General features: G+C 52.7%; 2 protein-coding genes across 20 annotated transcripts in view; both read right to left on the bottom strand.

Moving 5' to 3' along the window:
- LOC140896059 (zinc finger X-chromosomal protein-like) overlaps positions 1 to 12,868 on the bottom strand; it is a 34,805-nt gene extending 21,937 nt beyond the window's left edge. For 3 of the 10 annotated variants that reach the window (XR_012154436.1, XR_012154435.1, XM_073307075.1), the window contains exons 1-3: positions 12,091 to 12,178; positions 3,177 to 4,368; positions 1,257 to 2,081 (exon numbers count right to left, since the gene is read on the bottom strand). Coding sequence is in view for 1 of the 10 variants with exons in the window: in XM_073307075.1 (XP_073163176.1) it covers positions 1,257 to 1,682 (426 nt within the window). In the remaining 9 variants the exon portion in view is untranslated. Of the gene's footprint in view, positions 1 to 1,256; positions 2,082 to 3,176; positions 8,627 to 9,044; positions 10,696 to 12,090; positions 12,179 to 12,793 lie in introns of those variants that run through there. The other 7 variants (XR_012154440.1, XR_012154438.1, XR_012154439.1 and 4 more) reach the window with 7 other exon arrangements.
- A 127-nt stretch (positions 12,869 to 12,995) lies between these two features.
- Positions 12,996 to 24,303, bottom strand: part of WDR59 (WD repeat domain 59) — a 96,288-nt gene continuing 84,980 nt past the window's right edge. For 8 of the 10 annotated variants that reach the window (XM_073307074.1, XM_073307068.1, XM_073307064.1 and 5 more), the window contains 5 exons: positions 22,747 to 22,894; positions 22,578 to 22,650; positions 20,342 to 20,468; positions 17,157 to 17,299; positions 13,502 to 15,355 (listed from right to left, as the gene is read on the bottom strand). In XM_073307074.1, coding sequence (XP_073163175.1) covers positions 15,120 to 15,355; positions 17,157 to 17,299; positions 20,342 to 20,468; positions 22,578 to 22,650; positions 22,747 to 22,894 — 727 coding nt within the window. In that variant the 3' untranslated portion in view covers positions 13,502 to 15,119. Of the gene's footprint in view, positions 13,067 to 13,501; positions 15,356 to 17,156; positions 17,300 to 20,341; positions 21,385 to 22,577; positions 22,651 to 22,746; positions 22,895 to 24,303 lie in introns of those variants that run through there. The other 2 variants (XM_073307066.1, XM_073307070.1) reach the window with 2 other exon arrangements.

The following is a 24,303-nucleotide window of genomic DNA, read 5'->3' as shown; positions in this document are numbered from 1 at the left end:
CTTGCACTTCCCAGGTTGTCCGAGGCTCTGAATGTGAGACAGCTGGGATGCAGCCAGCACTCAGTCTGCCAGGGAGTCCCTTACCTCTGCTGCCCTCTCTCTTCACCAGAGAAGGAGGGGGATTAGTATGGTCCCAGCTAGAGTGAAAACCACCCTAACTACAAAATACCCTCAAACTCATTCAACAACTGCTCCTTCCAGGGATACAAGCGTTTACCCAACACATACTAGCTGGAGGTGGGCAGAGAGGAGGGCTGGGTTATGTGCTGGGGAGAAGCCCAGGCCCCCCACCCCCAAACCCATAGTTGCAGGAAAGGCAGCAGGAGCTAGAATTTCTAGCAGGGTGCTGGACCCTCTAACATCCATATCCACCAAACCAGAATCTCTCCCTCCGTCATCAGCTGCTGGGAAAAGGATGGAGCTTCCTGCTTCTTCTACCCCAGTCCTGAGCCTCCTGGCTGCCACTGGGGGTGGGGGGGGGAGGAGGAGGAGGAGTTCTAAGCCCTGCCTGTTTGAGCTGCAGCGTGCCTGTCTCTCTCTCAGAAGCCATGTCATTGGGATCAGGAGAAGTGAATGTGTTGGATCATACTAAAGAAGTTCTGTATTAAAATCACAAATGAGTTTGATTCCCCATAGTTTAAATTCCAGGGTATTACTAATTAAGAGGTCTCTTGGTTTTTGGTCTCTTGTTTTTACTGTTTCTCTCTCTCTTTCTGTGTGTGAAACTTGCAAGCTGCTAATTGTGTTAGTACATCCTAAGACAGAGTCTGTTCTCAAAGCAATACTTTGTAACAACAGAAACAGCACACAGAGACTCCCCGCCCTTTTGTTGTATTCATCTCGCTGTATTCACAATTGTGATTAAAACAGAGATAGAGGATGTATGTGACAGATGCTTGGTAAGAATGATCAGGGAGGTGCCAGCCTAAGAATCCAGTGTTGATCGGCTGAAGAAGGCGTCAAGTGGAAACAACCAGAGGACCCCTGGAGGGAGACTGGAATCCACCCAACAGCCTCAAGGACGGGAGAACCGAAGAACAAGATAACATAGAACCGAAGAACAAGATAACATCTGTCAGCACGGAGCTGTCAGGAATGTGCCATCTGCTGATTGATTCAGCAACAGCATGATGAAGCAATTCCCATAGCCTGGCATAGGAACAGAGCTTCCCTGCTGTTCCCCAAATGGCTGCAGGGGCTCCAGGGGAGCAGCATAACGCCCCCCACCGGCACCAGGTGGGGATCTGCGCCCTTACCTTAAACCTCCAGCCACAGTGTGGGAAGCTGCAGCCATCGGGCCGCTCTGCATCATGCACCCTCATGTGTTTGTGGAGCGTGGAGCGGTGCCGGTAGGCAGAGTGGCAGACCCCGCAGGTCACTGTCCCCTGGCGGTGCTCCTGCCGGTGCAGCCATGCCACCACGCTGACCGCCGACTGGAAGCTGCGCTGATGGCACTGGTGCAGTCGCCATGGGGAGGCTGTCCGCTGTGTGCCACAGAAAGGGCGGCAGCCGGCTTGGTGGGTGCTGGAGTGAAGCTGGAGTATGCGCTTTCTAGTAAAGCCCTTCTTGCAAACTGGGCAAACAAACTTCTTCCCATGGGGTCTTTCCAGAGGTCTCCCAGCTTTGTGCTTCTGGGAGCCACTTCTGCACTTCACGTATGCCTCGTGGTCAGCCACACTCATGACTCTCCATCCCCTGCAATGCCAGCTGGGGTAGCGGCAGGCATTTGGTGCCAGGGTGCACAGCACGGACGTGGCCAACGAGGCCCTCCTTGGAGTAATACTTCCGGGCACAGTGCAAGCACTTTAAGACCATCCGGCCATAATCAAACGCTCTCCCCTTGACAGTCTCTGAGGTCAGGATGAAATGCACGTCTGTGCCCGGCTCAGTGTCTGGGATCTCTGGGCCTAGTGCCATCTCGGGGCCAGCAGGTGAGGCTGGGCTGGCAGCGGTGCCGTCCCAGGTGCTGGGGTCCCACTTCTGCAGCTGGTGAAGGGTTCGATAGTGGTAGAGCAGGACGGTGTGGGAGGAGAAGGCTCTCGCACACAGCTTGCAGCTGTATACACTGCCACCCTGCACATCTGGGGGAGAGGAGAGAGTCAGACACGCTAAAGGGGAAGTGCTAACCAGGCTCATGGGGGTGTCTGAATGGAGGGTTTCACAGTCCCAGGGCAGCCAACACTTCAGCAGGGGTTCTCCAACCTATGGCTAACCTACACGTGCAGGAAAGGCCATTCTGGCTCCAGGGGATCGATCATGCAGAGGTTCCCAGGCCGGGCTGGTTATGAAGCGGCTACTTGGATGATGCAGCAGAGGCGGCAGCCCAGCAAGGACTCAACTGGTGTCACGAGAACACACAGCCCAAGGAGAGTCCAGGAAAGGTTGGAAAATGGAGGGTTATGGGCAATGTTCCTTCTGTGCTTCCCCTGCTTGAGCCAGGCACTGCACCAGCTGTTCATAGCAGCCAAGTGCTGCCATCTAACCTGCCCTCGTTAGCCTTTGCAGTCAAGGTAATGAACTATTTCCCTCTGGACCAACTTAAGAGTCAGGCACTTTCCAGGGGAGCGGGGTGTGCAGGAACCCAGGGGGTTTGGTTCTCTAGTCTCCTGAACTAATGCCCCCTGACTGTGCAGCAGGCCCCCCTTAGCAGCAGAGCCCAGTGTTCATTACTAGCAATGAAGCATGAAAAGGAAAAAGCCTAGCATGACTCTCAGCTCTGGGACTGAGCATGCAGGGCTGGTACAGTGCAGGTGCTCTGGAGTCAGTGAACAAGGCCTGCCCTACGCTAGAGTTAGGATGATGCAAGGCAGCTTATGTCGACACAACTCTGTAAGCATCTACACTGAAATTTTATTCCCAGTGATGTAACTCACCCACTACGCTGACTTAACAACTCCACCTCCACTAGGGGTGTAGAGTCAGTGTTGATGTGCTAGGCCAATACAGTACCAGTGCAGACATTGCGTTGCTCACATTGACTGTTGCTGGCTTTCAGAAGCTGTCCCACATACCTCACACTGGCAGTACAATTGGTACAAGTGCACCTGGTGGGGACGCGCACCGCTGACACCAGCAGCAAAGCAGAGACACGCACAAGCCATGTAATTACTGTGGCGGCTCTATGTCAATGTAAGTTAGGTCAACTCAATTCATAGTGTAGATGTTGCCTGACTTACGGTGGGTCTTGTGTAGAGTGAAGGGCTTTATCTCGGAGAACTGGCGCAGACATGTCCCGCATACCAAGATATCATGCTCCAAGTTCCTACCGAGGCCCAGGCCTGCACATGAGAGGAGGCAAAGCTGAAGGACTCTTACATCTGGGCAGGGAAAGGGCTAGAGAGAGCCTGCTCTGGCAATAGCCATGTTACTTGGAGGAGACTACCAGACACGGATGGGTAACAGAGGCTTCCCTGACTCCACCCCATGGCTGGGAGGAGCCGCTAGTGGGTGCCTAAGCCGTACTGCCCTCCACTGTCCCAAGAGCCAACAGGACTGGAAAATAAAAGTCCCAGGCTTTTCCCCCTGTTCTGCAACTGACTTCTTTATGCAGGAAAAGTTACCAATACCAGTTACAGGTCCCCTCAGCCAGAAAATGTATTCTCGCTGGCTCCTTGGTCTCGCCTGTGCTCTCCAATGCTCTACCTGCAGCAAGAAGGAAGAAGCCACCTGACTGGAACACAGAGTCAGGATCCGAGCCCTGAGGTGGGGGAGGAACTGGGACAAGAAGCCCATGGGGAGTCCGGGATGACAAGGACAAGCTAGAGGAGCCAGGGCAGACAGGGTCAGGGCTTTTTGCGGATCAGCACAGAAGGGTCTGTGGCCCCCAGAATGTGGATTAAAACCCAGAACTCCTGAGTCTCAGCATTGCTGTACTGTCAGCTGAACGAAGCAGGGTTCCTAGGGAAAAGCTAACACATGATCATGTAATTAAAGACTGTGTAATAACCCACGTTACTCCTCACACAAGGAGGCTGAACTGAGTTTGCACAGGCAACCTGAATTCTGGCACATCCAAATTTTTAAGTGTTTGACTCTGCAACCTTAACGTTCTCTTAACATAGGGTTGTTTTCCCGGGGGGGGGGGGGGGGGGGGGATTAAATGTATTCTGTTTACAGTAACAGTGCTCTTTCAGCAACAGAATATCACTGCATGGAAGAGAGGACCTCACGGATGAATATTACTCGGGGTGCTAGCTCATTGCAATACTGGCATTCCATACCTCAAGTGTACAGAACTCAGCCAGGCAACTGCCTCTGCTGCTGGGCTGGGTATTGGGATGTGCCGCAACTTACCACCCTGCTGAGCCTGCTTGGACATCACCAATTACCCTTCTTCAGCCAAACCATGGTGCTGCTGCTCACCAAAGCCTACAGTGTAAAAAGCACAAAATGAGGCCCAACTTTAAAGGCATATATCAGCATAGGAGACAGTTTGATAAACAGGACTCATGGAGGTAAACAACAGCACCAGCAAAGTACAGGGTAGACACTGTGCATGTGTCCCCCACATAGCTGGACTAATACACTGCAATTCTCTTCCTGGGTCCCCACCCACAGCTATACTAAGTGCACCTCAGGTCTGATCTACAGCAAACCTCCATCAAAAAAATGGATCCCCCCCTTCCACTGCCATTCAAGTCTGTAGAAAAATAAATAATTCACATTTCCTTTTTAAAAAGTCAACTTTGCATCAAGTAAGGCTAAGACCACAATAAAGAAAGTCACACTCATGCTTCAGGGGGGCAGACGGTTGCCCACAGGTGCTGGGAAGCAATTCCACCCAACGTACACAATTGCACAGCTAGCCAGTATGGGTTCCTTTCATCCTTCCCTTGAAGTTTACAAGAAGTGGAAGATTGGACAAATGACCAGGGAAAAGTATAAAAATATTGCTTGGGCATGCAGGAGTGAAATCTGGAAGGCCAAATCACACCTGGAGTTGCAGCTAGCAAGAGATGTTAAGAGTAACAAGAAGGGTTTCTTCAGGTATGTTAGCAACAAGAAGAAAGTCATGGAAAGCGTGGGCCCCTTACTTAATGAGGGAGGCAACCTAGTGACAGAGGATGTGGAAAAAGCTAATGTACTCAATGCTTTTTTTGCCTCAGTCTTCACGAAGAAGGTCAGCTCCCAGACTACTGCACTGGGCAGCACAGCATGGGGAGGAAGTGACCAGCCCTCTGTGGAGAAAGAAGTGGTTCGGGACTATTTAGAAAAGCTGGACGAGCACAAGTCCATGGGGCCGGATGTGCTGCATCCAAGAGTGCTAAAGGAGTTCGCTGATGTGATTGGCCATTATCTTTGAAAACTCATGGTGATTGGGTGAAGTCCCGGACTGACTGGAAAAAGGCTAATGTAGTGCCCATCTTTAAAAAAGGGAAGAAGGAGGATCCTGGGAACTACAGGCCAGTCAGCCTCACCTCAGTCCCTGGAAAAATCATGGAGCAGGTCCTCAAGGAATCAATTCTGAAGCACTTAGAGGAGAGGAAAGTGATCAGGAACAGTTAGCAGGGATTCACCAAGGGCAAGTCATGCCCGACTAACCTAATTGCCTTCTATGATGAGATAACTGGCTCTGTGGATGAGGGGAAAGTGGTGGACATGTTGTTCCTTGACTTTAGCAAAGCTTTTGACATGGTCTCCCACAGTATTCTTGCCAGCAAGTTCAAAAAGTATGGGCTGGATGAATGGACTATAAGGCGGATAGAAAATTGGCTAGATTGTCGGGCTCAACGGGTAGTGATCAATGGCTCCATGTCTAGTTGGCAGCCGGTATCAAGTGGAGTGCCCCAAGGGTCGGTCCGGGGCCGGTTTTGTTCAATATCTTCATAAATGATTTGGAGGAGGGTGTGGACTGCACTTTCCTCAAGTTTGCAGATGACACTAAACTGGGAGGAGAGGTAGATACGCTGGAGGATAGGGATAAGATACAGAGGGCCCTAGACAAATTAGAGGATTGGGCCAAAAGAAATCTGATGAGGTTCAACAAGGACAAGTGTAGAGTCCTGCACTTAGGATGGAAGAATCCCATGCACCGCTACAGACTAGGGACCGAATGGCTCGGCAGCAGTTCTGCAGAAAAGGACCTACGGGTTACAGTGGACAAGAAGCTGGATATGAGTCAACAGTGTGCCCTTGTTGCCAAGAAGGCCAATGGCATTTTGGGATGTATAAGTAGGGGCATTGCCAGCAGATCGAGGGACGTGATCGTCCCCCTCTATTCGACATTGGTGAGGCCTCATCTGGAGTACCGTGTCCAGTTTTGGGCCCCACACTACAAGAGGGATGTGGAAAAATTGGGAAGAGCGCAGCGGAGGGCAACAAAAATGATGAGGGGACTGGAACACATGACTTATGAGGAGAGACTGAGGGAACTGGGATTGTTTAGTCTGCGGAAGAGAAGAATGAGGGGGGATTTGATAGCTGCTTTCAACTACCTGAAAGGGGGTTCCAAAGAGGATGGTTCTAGACTGTTCTCAGTGGTAGCTGATGACAGGACAAGGACTAATGGTCTCAAGTTGCAGTGGGGGTGGTTTAGGTTGGATATTAGGAAAAAGTTTTTCACTAGGAGGGTGGTGAAACACTGGAATGCGTTACCTAGGGAGGTGGTGGAATCTCCTTCCTTAGAAGTTTTTAAGGTCAGGCTTGACAAAGCCCTGGCTGGAATGATTTAGTTGGGGATTGGTCCTGCTTTGAGCAGGGGGTTGGACTAGATGACCTCCTGAGGTCCCTACCAACCCTGATATTCTATGATTCTAAGCATCATGCAACAGCCAATGCTGGAGGCAGAGGTCTGATCCAGTACAGCAACAACTTTGGATCTGTACAGTACTCATGTTCATAGCCCCCAGAGCACCTTGATAAAAGTCAAACTAAACTGCTGGAAAGGCAAGCTGGGCCATTACTCAGTGGATCCAGGAACTGCTGCAAAGTATGTACCGATGGATCTTTCGTTTTGTACAGTGCTAAGATACTTTGGTGATGGGTATTTTAGTACACCCTGACCCAACAGGCTTCTTCTCCTGCCCACACACAAACACACACAGAAATAAAAGCAGCTTCAACCTGGCCTGGAGAACTGTCAAAACTAGGGGAGAGCACTCGGGTTTATAACAGCAAAGGCCCTGTCTTGTTGAGATTATAGTCCGGGATGGACAGAAGTTCCACCCACACTGATCTCAAGTGCTGACTGGAGATACGACTAGACTTCCTAAGAGACTGGCAGCTGTCCTAACCTATCAACAGTAAAACCCTGCAGATTGCTAGTGCAGGTATCTCCATCTGCAGCCAATGCAGACTGTGGGATTTGCATTTTTAGAGTTATCATGGCAATGTCCACACACAGAAAGAAGGGTCACAGCCACAGAGTTTTTCAAGAATGAAAAAAACCTCTTCTGACCACCACTGGGACACATCTACATTCAGCTCCTGGAGAAAAGTGATCACCCATGTCCACTCCCAGCTATGATCGCATTCAACTAAATTGCTCAGAGCAAATCCAACAAGGGAAAAGGCAGTCACCAACCAGGTAGATCCTCCAGGCATGAGACAAATGCTGTGTAGAAATGTGACAAGCTCAGTAGTTTTCATACTCACTAGCTGTTTACCGGAAGCCTCTTTTCCAAGAGCACCAGCCTGGGCTGTCTCTGAACAGGATTCTCTGCTGACACCTTGTGGTACTAGGCTTTGTACTGTGCTTGGGAGTCTAGCCTGGAACGCCCAATTCTCCTAAACTTTCTTTTTATGTTGTAGGACTAGGGATCAGCCTCTTTGGGTTAAAGAAAGGGACTCGACTTTTCAGCTGGAGAGCTCAAAACAATTGACAAAGGTGGAGTCACATCTCCATTTTTACACAGGGAAACTGAGGCACGAAGAGGCAAAATTACTTGCCTAATATCACATGGAAAGTCAGTAACAGAGACAGGAAGAAATCCCAGACACCTGACTCTCTACTGTCCTGCATCTTTAAAAACTGCGGAGAAAAATCAGGCCCCAGCGATATTAGTAGTCATATAGTACAGATATGTGGTTTTCAGAGCAGGTAATTCTGGTAGCATCCCGACAAAGTGTGGCCCAGATTCAAGAAGCACTGAAATGAACAACCTACTTAAGTGCCACTGAAGTCAGGGAGACTTTTCGGGGGGGGCACAGTGAAGCAGAACAGCCTCCCCCCCGCACAGTACAGCACAAGCCAGGATGTGTAACAAGGCTGAGTTACCAGGACCGGGGACCCATCAACTCTGCAGTGGCTAATGTTTGGTTACACACAGACAGGGCGGCAGATCTCAGCAGCCCCCAAATGCAGGCAAGGGCCGTACCGGGCTCATAACGCCCTGCTTTGAGATAACAGTTCCCACTACCCCAGCGCTTGCCGCTTGGCTGGGGGTGGAGGGGCGCCCGTCAAGCCCTGACTCGCTGCCCAGGCTCTCCGCTGTTTTCCTAGAGCCCCAGCAGCTCCTGGAGTCCTGCGGCTGGGGGAGCCGCTCAGGCTGTGCTGAAAAAAGAGAAAGGGATGTCTCCAGTCAGTCTGGTGATTGGGGGTGAAAGGGGGGCAAGGGAGAGTGGAGACGAAAGGGAAGGTGACCGGGCCCGGGGCGGGGCGGGAGGCGAGAAAAGGGGGGGCGGGCCCGGGGGCGAGAAAAGGGGGCGGGCCCGGGAGGCGAGAGAAGGGGGGGCGGGCCCGGGGGCGAGAAAAGGGGGCGGGCCCGGGGCGGGGCGGGAGGCGAGAGAAGGGGGGGCGGGCCCGGGGCGGGAGGCGAGAAAAGGGGGGGCGGGCCCGGGTCGGGGCGGGAGGCGAGAAAAGGGGGGGCGGGCCCGGGGCGGGGCGGGAGGCGAGAAAAGGGGGGGCGGGCCCGGGGCGGGAGGCGAGAAAAGGGGGGGCGGGCCCGGGGCAGGGCTGGGGGCGAGTAAAGGGGGGGCGGGCCCGGGGGCGAGAAAAGGGGGCGAGCCCGGGGCGGGAGGCGAGAAAAGGGGGGGCGGGCCCCCCATGTTGTCTCGTCGGTGGCCCAGGCCCCGCCGCTCCCCCAGGGCAGCCCGCAGCCCCCTACCCCCTGCGCGCCGGCCCCCGGGCTCGAGCACGTCCGGCGCACCCAGAGCTACTTCCGGGTGATGGCCGAGCCAGGACAGGAAGACGCCACGCAGCGCATGCGCTGTGGCCTGCGCTGGAGAGCGCCCGTCGCGAGCCGGGCCGCGCGCGAAAGGCGCACGTGGCCGGGCAGGCGCCCCCTGCTGCGGCGGGGTCCGCAGCGCCGAGCTGCGGGTGTCGCCTCTGCCCCCTGCCGGGCGCAGGGGGCCGCGAGCCCAAGGAAGCGTCGCTTCGCTGCCTGCCCGGCGCCTCTGAAGCTGGTCCCCGGGGGCAGCCCCTGGCCCGGCAGCCAGGGCCCGCGGCAGAGGAGCCGAGCCGAGCCGGGGGGTGCGCTGCCTCGTAATGTAATCTGTCCTGGAGGGAGACGATCAGTTCCCCAATGCCAAGACTTCAGGCACAGGGAATTTCAGCGGGAGAAAGGTGCCTGGCCGCCCTGGGGGGCAGGAGGAGCCCTGTGCCCCCCAGGCTGGGCCTCGGCTTGTGGCACCTTAGAGACGAACCGGTTTAGTGCAGCGCAGGCTTTCGTGCCTGCAGCCGCGGGAGGGAGCTGGAGCTCGCGGAAGCTCCCGCTCCCATCAAGTGGTTCCTCTCGAAGATGCCACAAGGCCCCCCTGTTCTTTTTGCGGACACGGACGAACGCGGCCGCTCCTCTGAAACCTGACTGAAGGCTAAGCACCAGACGTTCGTTCGTGGGCCCCCATGTGGTCGTGGTGTGCCCCTTCCACGTGTGGTCCCAGCATGACAGCACGCTTGATGCCACGGTAAACGTATTGCCGGGATGAGACTGAAAACATTTATTCAAAAACAAAATAAGATATTTGAAGCCACACTGATGTTGGGGACACTGGGGCATGGCCACTAGGTAACTCGAGGGGATGGAAGACCACGAGTGTCGAAGCCCCCTCGCACTAGGCCCAAGTGTCCCTGCCCCCCCGCCTGGAGGCACTTGCAGCAGTTATGCTGAGAATCTGCAGCAATATGTTGCAGAGTCAGACTGCCTGAAACTAAACAAGGCCAAACAGGGCAGATATGGAAGAAAAATGCTGAATAAAGCAGCTTTATGTGTAGGTTAACAAATGATACAAAAAACAAGGGAACTAGCTGGGAACTGGATTGGCTGGCAAGATGGATACTTAGGGCAGCTTGCTATTGGATAAGTATGCTGAAGAAAGGATGTATAAAAGCCTGTGTAACTTCCTGCTCTGTGTGCAGGATTTGAGATCTTATTCTCCCTGTACCTTTTTGCAGCTGCAAATAAACTTTTCTGCTTCTCCACCCCGTTGTGATTATTGGGTGAAACACACCGGGTAGCGAACCAACCCCTGCTGTTGTTTGGCCTCTCAGCACTGGGTGCTGGCAACACTGAGACCTTCACTCAGCCCATAGAGAACAAACTAGGCTAACATCAAAGTACCCAGAACACCACTGAATTTGGTTTGTGTGGAAGGGGGCTTGTTTGTTAGTTTTGTCTTTTTTCTTTAAACACTCGGTCTGCTTGGGGTCCTGAACACAAGTGCTTAATTAACACACTTATGAGCCATATTAAGCCTGGATGTAGCAGGCAGTGATGTCACACCTGCATCTCCCCACCACCACCTCCTCCCCCACAAACAATCTTCACATCTGGGCTCTTCCCCCACCCCCACCTATTGTCCCCATCCCACACAACTAAGCCCCTTACAAAGGCTCTCCTCAATCTCCCTGCTACTGCCTACCCTCCCACACACTTTCATAGAATCATAGAATATCAGGGTTGGAAGGGACCTCAGGAGGTCATCTAGTCCAAGCCCCTGCTCAAAAGCAGGACCCATCCCCAATTAAATCATCCCAGCCGGGGCTTTGTCAAGCCTGACCTTAAAAACCTCTAAGGAAGGAGATTCCACCACCTCCCTAGGTAACGCATTCCAGTGTTTCACCACCCGCCTAGTGAAAAAGTTTTTCCTAATATCCAACCTAAACCTCCCCCACTGCAACTTGAGACCATTACTCCTTGTCCTGTTCTCTTCTACCACTGAGAACAGTCTAGAACCATCCTCTCTGGAACCACCTCTCAGGTAGTTGAAAGCAGCTATCAAATCCCCCCTCATTCTTCTCTTCCACAGACTAAACAATCCCAGTTCCCTCAGCCTCTCCTCATAACTCATGTGTTCCAGACCCCTAATCATTTTTGTTGCCCTCCGCTGGACTCTTTCCAATTTATCCACATCCTTCTTGTAGTGTGGGGCCCAAAACTGGACACAGTACTCCAGATGAGGCCTCACCAAAGTCGAATAGAAGGGAATGATCACGTCCCTCAATACATCCCAAAATGCCATTGGCCTTCTTGGCAACAAGGGCACACTGCGGACTCATATCCAGCTTCTCGTCCACTGTCACCCCTAGGTCCTTTTCCGCAGAACTGCTGCCTAGCCATTCGGTCCCTAGTCTGTAGCAGTGCATTGGATTTTTCAGTCCTAAGTGCAGGACCCTGCACTTATCCTTATTGAACCTCATCAGATTTCTTTTGGCCCAATCCTCCAATTTGTCTAGGTCCTTCTGTATCCTATCCCTCCCCTCCCCTCATCCCCCTGGTCCGGTGGTCTATAGCAGATTCCCACCACTACATCACTCTTGTTGCACACACTTCTAAACTTAATCCAGAGACACTCAGGTTTTTCTACAGTTTCGTACCGGAGCTCTGAGCAGTCATACTGCTCCCTTACATACAGGGCTACTCCCCCACCTTTTCTGCCCTGCCTGTCCTTCCTGAACAGCTTATATCCATCCATGACAGTACTCCAGTCATGTGAGTTATCCCACCAAGTCTCTGTTATTCCAATCACGTCATAATTCCTTGACATCACCAGGACCTCCAGTTCTCCCTGCTTGTTTCCAAGGCTTTGTGCATTCGTATATAAGCACTTGAGATAACCTGCTGATCGCCCCTCATTGCCAGTATGAGGCAGGAGCCCTCCCCTCACAGACATTCCTGCCTGTGCTTCCTCCCGGTATCCCGCTTTCCCACTTACCTCAGGGCTTTGGTTTCCTTCCCCCGGTGAACCTAGTTTAAAGCCCTCCTCACTAGGTTAGCCAGCCTGCTTGCAAAGATGCTCTTCCCTCTCTTCGTAAGGTGGAGCCCGTCTCTGCCTAGCACTCCTCCTTCATGGAACACCATCCCATGGTCAAAGAATCCAAAGCCTTCTCTCCGACACCACCTGCGTAGCCATTCGTTGACTTCCACAATTCGACAGTCCCTACCCAGGCCTTTTCCTTCCCCGGGGAGGATGGACGAGAACACCACTTGCGCCTCAAACTCCTTTATCCTTCTTCCCAGAGCCACGTAGTCCACAGTGATCCACTCAAGGTCATTTTTGGCAGTATCATGGGTGCCCACGTGGAGAAGCAGGAAGGGGTAGCGATCCGAGGGCTTGATGAGTCTTGGCAGTCTCTCCGTCACATCGCGAGTCTTAGCCCCCGGCAAGCAGCAGACTTCTTGGTTTTCCCGGTCAGGGCGGCAGATAGATGACTCAGTCCCCCGGAGTAGAGAGTCCCCGACCACCACCACCCGCCTCCTTCTCTTGGGAGGGTGGTCGTGGAACCCCCCATCTCAGGACAGCACATCTCATGCCTTCCAACCAGCGGAGTCTCCTTCTGCTTTCTCCCCCCAGACATATCATCTGGTCCACTCTCCGCAATGGTACCTGTGGAGAGAACATGAAAGCAGTTAGTTACCTGTGTCCGCGTTGCTGGAACCCGGACATTCCCCCTTCTTCTTCTGGAGGTCACATGTTGCCAAGCTTCTTCACTGGCCTCTTGGCTCCATTGTGCAACCTGCTCTAAATCTTTAGAGCTTTGTGCCCGTAGAAGCATATCCTGAGTTTTGTCCAGAAAATCCTCCGTTTCTCGTATGCAACGCAGGGTCGTTATCTGTTGCTCCAGATCTTCAATCTTCTCTTCCAACATGGAGACCAGCTTGCACTTTGTACAGACAAAGTCGCTTCTGTCCTGTGGAAGAAAGACAAACATGGCACATCCAGTGCAGGTCACAACAGCTGAACCCCCCCTTCCATATCACCTTCCTACTATGAGCTTCCTCAGAGAAGTTGGCAAGATGTAAGCCTCACTGGGCTCACTCTCGGCGAACTCCCAGACAAACTCCTGCTGTGTGCTGCTCTGCTGTCCCCCGCTGCTCAGCTGGTTCGCTGACGCTCAGCTGGTTTGCGAAGCTCTGGCTATTTTTAAACAGGGCTGTCACCCCTGGGCTTTCACCCCAGGGCTGTCACCTCCCTCTCCTCTGCTAGCTGCCCCCCAACACACACACACTGAGCCAACCCCCATCTTCAACCCAGACTCTCCCTCCCCACCCTCCCTCTGCCCCTGTCATACCAACCCCCACCTTAAACACCCTTCTTCTCCTACACCCCCCACACGGAGTCACTGCCAGCTCCCCCATCGCACCCTGACTTGCCCCACAACTGCCCCTTTCCTGCAAAACTGGGCTGTGCCCCCTCCCCTCCCCAGAGTGCAAGGGGGCAGTTCCTGGGCATTCCCACTGGCAGGGGGCACGGAAGCCAGCACTGACAAGTCCCACTGTCACCACCCCGCCCTGCTCCCAGGGACCACAGACCACCACCCCCACCTGAAGTGCAGGGTTGAGACAATGCCCAGGAGCCCCCAGGCATCACATTTGCTGGGGGGCTGCCCCCAGCTCCCCACCGCCCAGAGCTGCCCAGAGGGGGGGCAAGTGGGGCGATTTGCCCTGGGCCCCACAGGGGCCCCCACGAGTGTTTTCAGTGGCACTTCGGCAGCAGGGGGTCCTTCCGCTCCATGTTTTCGGCGAAGTGCCCCGAAGACCCTGAGCGGAAGGACCCCCTCTGCCAAAGACCCCAGGCCCCCTGAATCCTCTGGGCGGTCCTGCCACCGCCCCAGGAGAGTAGGGGAGACTCAGGGGTGGTGGGAGCCAGGAGCTCCAAGGGGGAAGTGAGCGCAGCAGGATTAGCACCAGGAACCCTCTCACTGCACCAGGCCATTTCCTTGGTTGGGGTTTCTTTTTGGTCTGCTCTGACAATTTAAGCTGGGGTGGCTGGTAGCATGGCGCGGGGCATTCTGGGACTAGTAGTGCAGCTGGCAGCCCAGGGCCCCAGTGAAACACAGCGGCGTGCAAACTACAACTCCCAGCACACCCTGCAACACCCAGTTCCTTTTGCACCTGCGTACTGCACTCCCCAGGCTGCTGAGTGTTTCAGCTGGGGCTGGGAAGTTGCTGACTTCACATTGCTGGGCTGTGGCCCACGCCGGATTAACCCTTTGTGGACCCCTTCGAAGTGTGGGCCTGGCGCCCCCGGAGCCATTGTAAACCCTGTACTGACTGCACTGAGCTGGGGCGGGGGGGATTATACCGTCTACAATTATTAACCAACTGAATAGGAAACTAGGAAACTATCATTTAAAAGGTAGATTGATCCTTTTGTTTCATGTGATTAACAGAATTTTATTAGGCCAAGAAATCACAGTTCAGAAAAAACATTGAAAAAATCTCCCCTGACTCCTTGGTATTGAAATGTCTTCGCTCAGAGTCTCATTGTCCATTTGCTCTTTGAAGACTGAGTTAAGATTGGAACTTCACTCCTGTCTGGAAACGAGTTTCACCTTAACTTAGTTAAGAGGATTGTCTTTGTCAGGGGACTTGATCTTGTCCAACTTCCTCCCCCCAGGAGGCCCTTGGAAAGACCCTCCAGAGGGGGTGTTTCACACACTCCCTCCGGCCCCAGGGAGACGAACCGCCCGCCATGTACCCATTCTAGCCGAGCCTGATTTTCCCAGAATGGCATTACGAGCAACGGCACAGGGAGTTTGGCCACTTCTAGCTAGAGACACCTGGGAAGATGTTGGAAGACGGGAAGCATTTGGTAATACCAGTACAATGCACAGCAAGGAAACCCTGCTTCAGCCCCCATAGGCATCCTCTGTAGATACTGTGGAGAGAAGCTGACTGACCATGGTTTAGGAATAAGTGTTAGATCAGTTCTGGGACGCTCTCTGCTCTCACTGACTGTGCTCAGAACGTGCTCTCAAGCAGACAGTGGCACCCGCAGCCGGTGGGGCACACTTCCTGGGTGCGAAACCACTCCATCATGTGACTGGTGTGTCCTCCATGCCCACAAGTCAGACAGAAATTGGAGGAGCCTCGCACTGCCACGTGGCAGATGGCACACTGGAAAGTGAAGCCCTTGCAGATGGCGCATTGGGTGCCCCGCACCTCGCTGCGGCAGTGAGTGCAGTACACCCCGAACTCTGGCAGTGGAGGAGAGGGAAAAGAAACAGAGAGAAAAACAGTTACTGCTGGCCCCTGTAGTCCTAGAGACTGCAGTTCTTTACTGGTCCCCGAGCAGGTGCAGCAGAGTCTCCCTCATCTTCCACCAGCCCTGCTGATCTGCCTCAGACCTCACCTGGGGAGCCTGCCTCCCTGAGTAAGAGCAGAGTTCTTCTCACAAGCCTGTTACATTCTTTTGCTGCTCTGCTGAGGCTACCCAGTTAGGCGGAGACACCACAGCATGAGACCCATTAAAACAAGCCATCTGAACAGCGTCAGGAGAAGGGAACTGCTTTTAGCCATGACTAACCTGGGCTGGACTGAGGTGCTGTGGAGGTGAAATCCTCAGCTGCCCTCTTCTCTCTCTACATTTCTGAAGAATTTTGTCTTTAGCATCCATCTCCTCCGTGAGAAACAAACAGGCACAAGCCAATCCCAGCATGTCAGGGGGAGCAAAGACGACCTCTGGTGTGAGGCTGCCATTTTCCTGGAGAAGAGCAGCCATGATCCAGGCTGCTCGGCTCTTCCAGCCCAATGACAAGGTGACGGGGCAAAGCGAGCTTCCTCACAGCTGCTGCTAATGCTGCTTTCCTGTCTGACATTACGCCCACCCAGAAGTGCAGTGTGCCTTCCTCTTGCTAAGCCTGCTGGAGAACTGCAATGGGCAGCCACAGGGTTTGGGGGAGTGTCTTGCCCACCCGTTTTTAGGCTGGGTTTCCTAAAGCCAGAAAACAGGCTTTTGTGATTCTACCCACTAGACCGGGGTGGGCAAACTTTTTGGCCTGAGGACCACATCAGGGTTCCAAAACTGTATGGAGGGCTGGGTAGGGAAGGCTGTGCCTCCCCAAACAGCCTGGCCCCTGCCCCCTATCCACTCCCTCCCACTTCCTGCCCCCCTCAGAACCCCCCACCCATCCAACCTCCCCTGCTCCTTGTCCCCTGACTGCCCCCTCCTTGTCCCCTGACCCCCCACCCTACCCAACCCCCGCCCCTCGCTCCCTGTCCCCTGACTGCACTGACCCCTACCCACACCCCTGCCCCTGACAGGCCCCCTAGGACTCCCACACCTATCCAACCCCTCCTGTTCCTTATCCCCTGATTGCCCCCCCCAACCTCCACCCCATCCAACAACCCCCTGTCCCCTGACTGCCCCCCAGGACCTCCTGCCCCTTATCCAATTACCCCGCCCCCTCCGCCTTACCATGCCGCTCAGAGCAGCATGTCTGGTAGCCACGCCACCTTGCTGCCTCGCAGGAGCTAGCAGGCCCGCTGCACAGAGCGCTGGCAGCATGGCGAGCTGAGGCTGCGGAGGAGTGGGGACAGCAGGGGAGGGGCCGTGGGCAAGCCTCCCTGGCCAGGAGCTCAAGGGCCGGGCCGGGCGTGGCCCATAGTTTGCCCACCTCTGCACTAGACATTGTGAGAACCTCTTAATCCATAGTCAGCGATTGGGTTGGCTCCCCATACTACCCCAGATGAGGAACAGCCTCTAGCACTGTCAAGAGACCATCACTACACAGGGGTAAACACACTTCCAGCTAGTAACATCCCTCCGTCCCACATACAAAGCCACTTAGCCAAGATCTAAAGATCCCATCTCCACTGTGAACTGCCAACGGGGGGGGGCTGAGTACTTACCAAGCAATTTTCTGCCACAGCCAGTCTCTTGATGGACTTAATGGATACATCTTAGGTCATCATGTCTGCTGAATATTTATCCCCAAACCTTTGAGGCAGGACAAGGACAGTACAGGGTAACTGGAAGAGGCAGAATTACACACTCACCAATTCCCTTGTGCGGGTCGGGCGGACAGGAGACGAACTTCAGAACCTCAGCCCGTTTCTCTCGTAGACCCCAGCGATAAAGGATTTCCCCGTAGCATTTCTTGAAGTCATCAAACTGCTGAGTGTTGGCAGGGTCCAGGAGCCTAGAGGAAGGACCCACACAGTCAGTCACTTGATCTGTTCACTCACCACAGTTCTAGCTGCGATTCTCAACCCAGCCACCAGCAATGGCTATGAAGTCACTTCACAGGTAGCTACGGGAGCAACATATTATTTTCCTAGTCTCTCAGACAGTGTTATAATTTTTTGAATGACAATGTCACAGTGAGCCTGAGTGGACCACATCTGTCATCGGAACTAGGATGTGTGGGGGAGGATCAGGTTCTCTTCTGAAGCCCGCGCTGCAGCTGATTCAGGAAAAGATTTCACAGGCAGTCAGCCAAACACTTGAGCAGAATTGGTTTGGCGCATTAAGCTTTCAAGGCCACTAACTGAGTGAAAGTCTGGACTAAGGGCTTGCCAACTCCCCCTTGATTAGCTGTAATGCCACCACGGAACAGCTAGCTATACAGCCTTCCAGCTGACTCTGAGAACTACAGAACCCTCTGTGGAGAAAGAAGTGGTTCGGTCCTGGGGCCGGTTTTGTTCAATATCTTCATAAATGATCTGGAGGATGGTGTGGATTGCACTCTCAGCAAATTTGCGGATGATACTAAACTGGGAGGAGTGGTAGATATGCTGGAGGGGAGGGATAGGATACAGAAGGACCTAGACAAATTGGAGGATTGGGCCAAAAGAAATCTGATAAGGCTCAATAAGGATAAGTGCAGGGTCCTACACTTAGGATGGAAGAATCCAATGCACCGCTACAGACTAGGGACCGAATGGCTAGGCAGCAGTTCTGCGGAAAAGGACCTAGGGGTGACAGTGGACGAGAAGCTGGATATGAGTCAGCAGTGTGCCCTTGTTGCCAAGAAGGCCAATGGCATTTTGGGATGTATATGTAGGGGCATAGCGAGCAGATCGAGGGATGTGATCGTTCCCCTCTATTCGACATTGGTGAGGCCTCATCTGGAGTACTGTGTCCAGTTTTGGGCTCCACACTACAAGAAGGATGTGGATAAATTGGAGAGAGTCCAGCGAAGGGCAACAAAAATGATTAGGGGTCTAGAACACATGACTTATGAGGAGAGGCTGAGGGAGCTGGGATTGTTTAGCCTGCAGAAGAGAAGAATGAGGGGGGATTTGATAGCTGCTTTCAACTACCTGAAAGGGGGTTCCAAAGAGGATGGCTCTAGACTGTTCTCAATGGTAGCAGATGACAGAACGAGGAGTAGTGGTCTCAAGTTGCAGTGGGGGAGGTTTAGATTGGATATTAGGAAAAACTTTTTCACTAAGAGGGTGGTGAAACACTGGAATGCGTTACCTAGGGAGGTGGTAGAATCTCCTTCCTTAGAGGTTTTTAAGGTCAGGCTTGACAAAGCCGTGGCTGGGATGATTTAACTGGGAATTGGTCCTGCTTCGAGCAGGGGGTTGGACTAGATGACCTTCTGGGGTCCCTTCCAACCCTGATATTCTATGATTCTATTTAGAAAAGCTGGACGAGCACAAGTCCATGGGGCCGGATGCGTTGCATCCGAGAGTGCTAAAGGAGTTGGCGGATGTGATTGCAGAGCCATTGTCCATTATCTTGGAAAACTCATGGTTATCAGAGGAGGTCCCAGATGACTGGAAAAAGACTAATGTAGTGCCCATCTTTAAAAAAGGGAAGAAGGAGGATCCTGGGAACTACAGGCCAGTCAGCCTCACCTCAGTCCCTGGAAAAAATCATGGAGCAGGTCCTCAAGGAATCAATTCTGAAGCACTTAGAGGAGAGGAAAGTGATCAGGAACAGTCAGCATGGATTCACCAAGGGAAAGTCATGCCTGACTAATCTAATTGCCTTCTATGACAAAATAAATGGCTCTGTGGATGAAGGAAAAGCAGTGGACGTGTTGTTCCTTGACTTTAGCAAAGCTTTTGACACGGTCTCCCACAGTATTCTTGTCAGCAAGTTAAAGAAGTATGGGCTGGATGAATGGACTCTAAGGTGGATAGAAAGCTGGCTAGATTGTCGGGCTCAACGGGTAGTGATCAATGGTTCCATGTCTAGTTGGCAGCTGGTATCAAGTGGAGTGCCCCAGGGGTCGGTCCTGGGGCCGGTTTTGTTCAATATCTTCATAAATGATCTGGAGGAGGGGGTGTATTGCACCCTCCTCAAGTTTGCAGATGACACTAAAGTGGGAGGAGAGGTAGATACGCTGGAGGGGAGGGATAGGATACAGAGGGACTTAGACAAATTGGAGGATTAGGCCAAAAGAAATCTGATGAGGTTCAACAAGGATAAGTGCAGAGTCCTGCACTTAGGACAGAAGAATCCAATGCACCGCTACAGACTAGGAACCGAATGGCTCGGCAGCAGTTCTGCAGAAAAGGACCTAGGGGTTACAGTGGACGAGAAGTTGGATATGAGTCAACAGTGTGCCCTTGTTGCCAAGAAGGCCAATGGCATTTTGGGATGTATAAGTAGGGGCATTGCCACAGACTGAGGGACGTGATCGTTCCCCTCTATTCAACATTGGTGAGGCCTCATCTGGAGTACTGTGTCCAGTTTTGGGCCCCATAGTACAAGGAGGATGTGGAAAAATTGGAGAGAGTCCAGTGGAGGGCAACAAAAATGATTAGGGGACTGGAACACATGACTTATGAGGAGAGGCTGAGGGAACTGGGGATGTTTAGTCTGTGGAAGAGAAGAATGAGGGGGGATTTGATAGCTGCTTTCAACTACCTGAGAGGGGGTTCCAAAGAGGATGGCTCTAGGCTGTTCTCAATGGTAGCAGATGACAGAACAAGGAGTAATGGTCTCAAGTTGCAGTGGGGGAGATTTAGGTTAGGAAAAACTTTTTCACTAGGAGTGTGGTGAAACACTGGAATACGTTACCTAGGTAGGTAGTGGAATCTCCTTCCCTAGAAGTTTTTAAGGTCAGACTTGACAAAGCCCTGGCTGGGATGATTTAGTCAGGGATCGGTCCTGCTTTGAGCAGGGGGTTGGACTAGATGACCTCCTGAGGTCCCTTCCAACCCTGATATTCTATGATTCTATGAACTGCCCAGAAGCTGCACAAACGGGAGTTGCTGTGTGCTACCTTTTGTTCTTGTCGTGTTGATCTCTCTCGCGCTCCCGGTGGTCAGCGTACGTCAGGTTTCCGTAGCGGAGGTCGTCAGGCGAAGACTCGCACCAGGCGGTGAATGTGTGCTCTGTCTCTTTGCTTGCTGCATAAGTGAAAAGATTGTTAATGTGCCCCAGAAAGGCAGTGATGAGTGGGGTATGAATGAGGCCCTGTGATGTGGGGAGGAGATGTGAAAGTTAGATGGAAGCACGTGCAGCTATGTGCTCTCCCACCCTAGGAAGTGTTAATATTGTCTTCTACACCAGTACGTCTCAACCAGGGGTCCGGGGCGCCCCCGGGGGCTGTGAACAAGTTTCGGGGTTCTGCCAAGCAGGACCAGTGTTAGACTCGCTGGGGCCCAGGGCAGAAAGTCGAAGCTCCGCTGCATGGCCCTGAGCCCCGCCACCTGGGGCTGAAGCAGAAGCCTGAGTAACTTAGCTCCACGGTACCCCCTGTGATGTGGGGCCCTGGGCAATTGCCCTGCTTGCTACCCCTTAATACCAGTCCTGGTTTTTATATGCAGAAAACCAGTTGTTTGGCACAGGTGGGCTGTGGAGTTTTAGAGCACGTTGTGGGGGCCTCAGAAAGCAAAAGGCTGAGAACCCCTGGTCTACACCATTACAAACACTCCTACATCGCAGGGAGCCAGAGCCAACCCTTTCATTTGCAATCAGCCTCTTGCGAGCATCCCTCCAGCTCCCCAGCAAAGGGGCCATGCAATGACTGTATGGGGAGAAGGCTCCCAGGACACAGGAAATCTGGATTCAGAAGGCTGCACCTGTCTTCCACCCCATATGAAAACACGCAGATTGCTTCACAGGAGACTTGCACCGCTGGGTGCTGGTAGGAAAGTTAGCACCAGTACAGTTCCATTCCCAGTGGCTAGGAGCACACTGGTGTCAGGTGTTCCACACCTTGGGCTGGGGGAGGGGAGGATTCTTGTTCCTCTAGGGCCATGTGAGGAGGCTGGTATCAAAAGGGGCCTCATGGAGGAAATCTTTCAGAGAAGCGCATGACCCCTGGGTGTAGGGAGAAGAGTGGCACACCAACATCAGTGGGATTGTCCTTGCTTCTGCTCCCTTCCCTATTCCACAGATAGCTGCAAACTGCACGGAGCGATTAAAGGTTTGCTGCTGCTTGGGCCCAATGTAGGCCATTGAGAGTCAAATATCATGTAAATGGCATTACGCTGGATCCTGGGGAAACAAAAGTGTTAACTTGGTGGGAAATGCCTGTAGGATCCAAAGTATTTGTGTCACTTTTAAGGGCTGCCACCGACACTCGAGCCTTCCCGACTGCCACTATTCTAGCTAAGCCATCGCAAAGTCAAGAAGCAAGCGCCTCTCCCACAACTCTGGAGTAGAGAGAAAACGCGAAGGCCCTGGTCATAGCCCTTCCAGCAAATATCTGAATTGTCCCAACTGGTAATGGCTATGGGCTGCGGTGTACAGAATGACTGGCTTCAAAGTGGACAAGTGCTCTGGCAGCAATGATCCCATATCACCTTGTGTGACCAGCACAGCAACAAGGCAGTGTCACCTGGAGCATCTGCCAAGCCAGGAGAGGAGCAAAATATCACCAGCCACAGCCACCTACTTATCTTTGGTCACAAATACCCGGGAAAATAGAAGGGATGGGACGGATATTTGGAATCAAGTCCTCGAAAGCTGAATGGGGCTTGGGGAAGGTTTGCTCTATTAGACAAAGCAAGCTGCCTCAGTTCCTTGTAGTCCAATATCAGAGAGACAGGTTGTCTAGTAATAGGGTCATTCTGAGTGGTTTGTCCCACCACCCATCTGCCATGGGGAGAGACACTGCCATAGAGAGAGCTGGTTTTGGCTCCAGTGTGATCTCCCATCCAGCGCACTGACAGTGACCTGGAGTCCTCGTGCACATCAGGTGAATTTTGCAGGGAGACTCGTTCCACCAGTGCACAGTTTGACAGAACACACTATGGAAGGACGGAAGAGTCAGAAGAAACATCAACATTAAACCATTAACAAGGGCAGATGGCACTTGGAGTCATGCTCATTTCCAGCCATGGTACCTGACCCACCAAAAAAACCATGGAATTTTGCTCTTTGCTTCTCAGATCCACAATCACTTGCAATTCTTTACCACCATCACCACCACAGATAGCCATTTATTGCCTAGGGTGCTCATGCGAATAAAGTCATTTCCTCTACCTGTCCACTCCCCTGCCTCTCCATACCTATGTTCCAGCCTCCAGTGTTGAGTCCAGGATCTGACATGCTGGAACAGGAGCCCGAAGACGTAAAGCTGGGCTGTTGAGTGGAAACAAGAGGAAGTTGTGTCACATACGAACCAAAGCTATTTCACATTTTCAAGAAAAGCAGTTGGAAAGAAATGGCTGTGCATACATATCGGCTGTGGGAGAGCCCGTTGGAGGAACGCTGAAGGAAGGGTCCAGAGGAACTCACGCATCCCTGCAGCCTGGACTGGGCCTCAAACACACTGCAGAGCATGGCCAGGGTCTGCACGTCATGGAGCTGACAGTAGTGAGCCAGCCTGAGAGAGGAGGAAAAGGGAGAGAGCAGGAGCTGAGGCAGAATTCACCAGCCAAAGGGAACACTGACAGCAGGCCAGGGGTTGGGGGACCTTATGGAACTAACTATGCCCTGCTGCTCAGAGGGTGTATGGGGTCTGGGGGAAATAGACTCTCCTTTTCATTACTTTACAAATAAATAGATAAAAGAGCTTCCAGTTGGATAGACAATCAAGACCTAATTCCCAAGAGATGATGCCTCTCCGCATGGGGGTACCTAATCCCTTACTGTGGGGTGTTTCTTAAGGACCCCATCTGCACTGGGCATGCCCTAGGATCCTGGGGTCTGCACAGTTCCAAAGAGCAGTTCTGCAGGAGCAAGGTTAATTTGAGCCATGAGACTCACCGTCTGATCATTTTGGTGAAGATACTCAGACTTCTCAGGCTCCTGGGGCCACTCCCTGCCCAGACCCCAACCCCAGCTTATAGGCCAGAGCAACGGGGATGAGACCAAAGTTTCATTCCTAAAGAGAGTTAGTTGATAGGGAGGGTTGGGGATGGATTTAATATAGAGCAGCCTGCAACACTGGCAGGAGATGGGATCCAAATGAGAGATCCAAAGTGTGCACTCTGCTCTCTACAAGCAGGATAATTAATAGGAGATGAATGGGGATTTGGGGTGAATTTCATCTATTTTGACATGTGGAGATTGTGCCATGTCCTACGAATCAGGGCTTTGGCCCGGAGCTTGGAGCAGTTTCGGAGCACCGGAGCTGCAGGTTTTTGCCTGGAGCTAGAGCAGAGCCGGCGCACAGCTCCAAAGCCCTGCTACGAATACACTGGTACCTGAGACAGAGACAGCAGATTTGGCCACTGTCAAGAGGTCAAACTAGGTGAATTAGTGGAGATAACTGTTCATGGCAAGGAAGATAGTGAACTAAGATCTCTACTTATTATCATTTGACTAACGTAGTTATCTCCCACTTCCCTTCTCCCTCCTCCCCTTTGCCTCATTCACCATCATCGTCAGGCGATAATGTAGCCTGCAAGCTCTTTTGGGGCAGGGACTATCTTTTAACTGTGTCTGTATAGTACCTAGCACAGCAGGGCCCTGTTTTCTGATTGGCATCCACAGGCTTTACTGCAATACAAACCACAGATGCTTCCTCCCAACCAAACATAAGAGCAGCACCAACAAAGGGAGTTCTCTTCACCGTCTTGGTGAAGGACAGAGATTGGCACTGGTTGGAGGATGGTTATAAGAATGGACTGTTCCTCTTTCCCATACCAGGGCAGAACTAGGGCAGAGCCCATATAGCAGGTTTGGCAGAGCTGTCAGCAAAGCAACTCAAAGCAGATTCTAAGCTTCAGAACAGATTAGCATCGGCTATCAACACTTCCTGTCCAAACAGATTCAGATCAATGTCATGAG

This window comes from Lepidochelys kempii, chromosome 12 (genome assembly GCF_965140265.1).
Source record: "Lepidochelys kempii isolate rLepKem1 chromosome 12, rLepKem1.hap2, whole genome shotgun sequence".
Classification (NCBI taxonomy): domain Eukaryota; kingdom Metazoa; phylum Chordata; order Testudines; family Cheloniidae; genus Lepidochelys; species Lepidochelys kempii.
The sequence above is the reverse complement of the archived record's forward strand: the minus strand, read 5'-3'. Positions and strand labels throughout refer to the sequence as shown.